General features: G+C 57.8%; 1 protein-coding gene across 1 annotated transcript; it reads left to right on the forward strand.

Annotated features, from left to right (window-relative positions):
* Positions 1 to 422: 422 nt before the first annotated feature.
* On the forward strand, positions 423 to 2,798 carry BO80DRAFT_146136 (uncharacterized protein). Its single transcript, XM_025713741.1, has one exon. It carries the CDS (start codon positions 801 to 803, stop codon positions 2,634 to 2,636), a length of 1,836 nt encoding a protein of 611 aa, XP_025573168.1. The 5' UTR covers positions 423 to 800; the 3' UTR covers positions 2,637 to 2,798.
* The last annotated feature ends 214 nt before the right edge of the window (positions 2,799 to 3,012 follow it).

Raw genomic sequence — 3,012 nt, forward strand, 5'->3', positions numbered from 1 at the left:
GGTTGGACATGCGCTTTCTTTACTCTTTGCTCTTCATTCTCCATACTTCACTTCCTCTGCTCCATCCTCCACCCTCGGCTCAGCACTCATCTCCATCATCCGATAAGAATATTCCTCTAGGACAGCACTGCTCCGGTCTCCAAGTGGAGATTCTCTACTATTAATCATTGTGCGGGAGTGTTTCGGGCCCCCGTTGATTGGGATCTCCCCGACGCTGATTTGTTTCTGCTGCTTCCCCTCGCGCATCTTGCGTCACACCCTCTCCGCCTCAAATTATTGAAGATCGCTTCAGGCCTCTGCTTCATCTTCACTCCAATCTCATTCTTCCCCCCCAACTAGCTGATACTCTTACACTTGCTCCTGTTAATCTACCCCTTTCCCTTGCTCCACTGTGCATTTCTTGGTTCCATCAATCAGTGTGTGCCATCCTTCAAATATCACCATCGGTTCCTCTGCGGTTGGCCTGTCACTTTGGGCATCGCCCTGTCAATCGCTGTCAAAAATTTCTTTTTTTCCTCCATCGTCCCCTCCCTTGCCTATCACGGGTTCATTTGACCCCTCAGGCATTACCCTTATTGTCTAGTCTTTTTCTGGCCTGGTGCCTGAACGGCTTTTCTCCCAATCCCCCGGCTGGGTTTTCTTTCTCTTGGTTTGACTATCCATCAAGCCTTTTCGTACTTTATCGCGAGCGATCGCAGAACCTTCTACGGCGCTTCGTCGCAGGCCTTGCGTGTTCTGAACCCCACATTTTCTCGGTCGGAGATAGTGCTTTGCAGCTCATCTGCCTGCAAGGGTGCAAGATGGGTCCCGCTGCGCGTTACCGGCCCATTTCTCCCAGCGGCTCGCGTGTGATCGATCCTATGCGGGCCTCCACCGGCACTGTGCAACTCAGTGCCTCCTACGACCCATACAATCTCTCCACGAGTCGGCCGGCATATCCCACCTACCATCCCGATGTTAACTATGCCTCCTCCTACGACCCACGGCTGGTCCGGGAACCACGACTGGAAGCGCAACAAATTTCTTCCACGACCTATCGAGATCCTGGCCAATCGACCAAGCTACGGACCGAGTACGCCATCCGCCCGCGAGTGCGGAGCAGCACCATGTCCGCTGTGGATCCTCGTTATGCCTCCGGCCGTTATGATACCCCCGCATCGCCCTTGTCCAGAGCGTCGCCCGTGATTGTCTCGGGCCACCAGCGAACCCCCAGCCCGCGTCGGGACCACGAGCGCTATGTTGTACCTGCATCCTCCTCGCACCGACACCATCGGCGACACCACCTCTCCCACACGGATTACGCCAGTGATACTGGGCGATTAGACCCCAATGATCGGGCGTCGCGGGCACGGATACTGCATGGGGGATACCCGGCGTATGAGCACAGCCCTCGTTTGCGGTATCCTCCCACCGGTGGTCTTCGGAAGGGCGAGGATATCGATGACTATGATGCGTACTCCTATACCAACGCGTCAGAGCAGTTCGAGAAGGATTCAGTAGCCAGGTTGCGCTATGGACGGGGCGGCGCCTATCCCAGAGACAGACCACTCAGTTTGACCGGCCTTGATGACCCTCACTTGTTGCCGCGAAAGGAGTCCCGACCATTGGGACCTCCGCCGTCGCAGAGGGGGTTTGATAAACTGGACCAAGGGGGGCGCGTGCGGCGCTCGACCCACGGCTCCGCTGACAGCGACCTAGATCTTGCGAGTGCCCGGCGGCGATCATGGCAGAGAGCTCCCGTGTCCCTCCATCAAGATATCGATGAAGGCTATTCATCCTATCGGGATGACCACGATCATGGTCACCATCGCCAGCATCGCCCCCGGCGGCACGATGATGACGTGAGTAGCCGATACTCCTACGATGATCGTGCTTCAAGATCTTCTACCGCCCACCGTGCCACAGCTTCACCCAGCACCGGGCTGGGGACCGCAGGTCTCGCCAGCGGCTACTCTGATAACCTGGACTATGACCTCTCCCCGCGGCCGGACCGCCATCGCTCCCGGGATCGGGGGACTCGTGACCATGAGTACCGAAAGCATCGCAGTCGGTCGCGGAGACACTCCAGACGACGCGCAGGAAGCGATTCGGATTGGCATAGCTCGGATGAGGATTTGAAGAAATACCGACGCGAACCGTCGGCGCACCGGATGCCTGCTGGCTCCGATGGATCCGCCAGCGGCAGCGACCGGCCGTCTCGGTACCTGACCATCGACCAGGCCCATCGCCATCGGTCCCGGTCCCGGCATCCGACGGAGGATGCACCTCGCCCCAAGGAGGCGAGTCAACCAGAGGTCGGTCGCCCGGACGAGGTCAAAAAGCCGGAGCCGGCCACGTCCAAAGAGCAGGAACCACCGGTGCCTAAAGGGATCCTGAAGCCTCCTCGTGAGAAGTTCCCCGAGGAGCCCAATCCGGTTCGAGAAGGCGTGGCGCCATTGAAGGACGCGCACAAGAAGGGGATTCCTCCTGGAGCGAGATGGACCAAGATTGACCGACGGCTGGTGAATCCCGCGGCCTTGGATGCCGGTCGTGAGCGGTTTGAGGAGCGCGCTGACTACGTGATCGTGTTGCGGGTCTTGACCAAGGAAGAAATCCAAGCGTATGCGGTCAAGACTCAGGAGATCAGAGGTATGTAGGCCCAATGAACCGACGGATCACAAGTATACTAACGAACATCTAGATGCCCGCTACCAAGAACTGGTCAAGGAGCGCCGTCGACGTCGGGATGAGGACCGTCGCCGCGGGCGTGCGGTGGACACCTCCAGCGACGATGAAGACGATGACGACGAGGACCGGTCACCTCTTGCCATCGAGGGACCGCCCGACGCGAAATCAGGACCTAAACCCAGCGAGCCTGGTAAACCAGCCGCCTGATCTACGGTGCTCTGTGTGATGTTTTTTCTTGATTGATTCTCTTTGTTTTGCGTTTTCCAGATTGAGATGCCCTTATTGTTCACGTGATGTCATGCTGGTCCAGATCACGAGCCGAAAGGCATAGAATGAGTGTACAAC

Source organism: Aspergillus ibericus (assembly GCF_003184845.1).
Source record: "Aspergillus ibericus CBS 121593 unplaced genomic scaffold BO80scaffold_32, whole genome shotgun sequence".
Lineage (NCBI taxonomy): Eukaryota > Fungi > Ascomycota > Eurotiomycetes > Eurotiales > Aspergillaceae > Aspergillus > Aspergillus ibericus.

Bases quoted from the DNA above. Each gene is read 5' to 3' on its own strand.
- BO80DRAFT_146136 (XM_025713741.1), top strand. From the start codon at position 801: ATGGGTCCCGCTGCGCGTTACCGGCCCATTTCTCCCAGCGGCTCGCGT.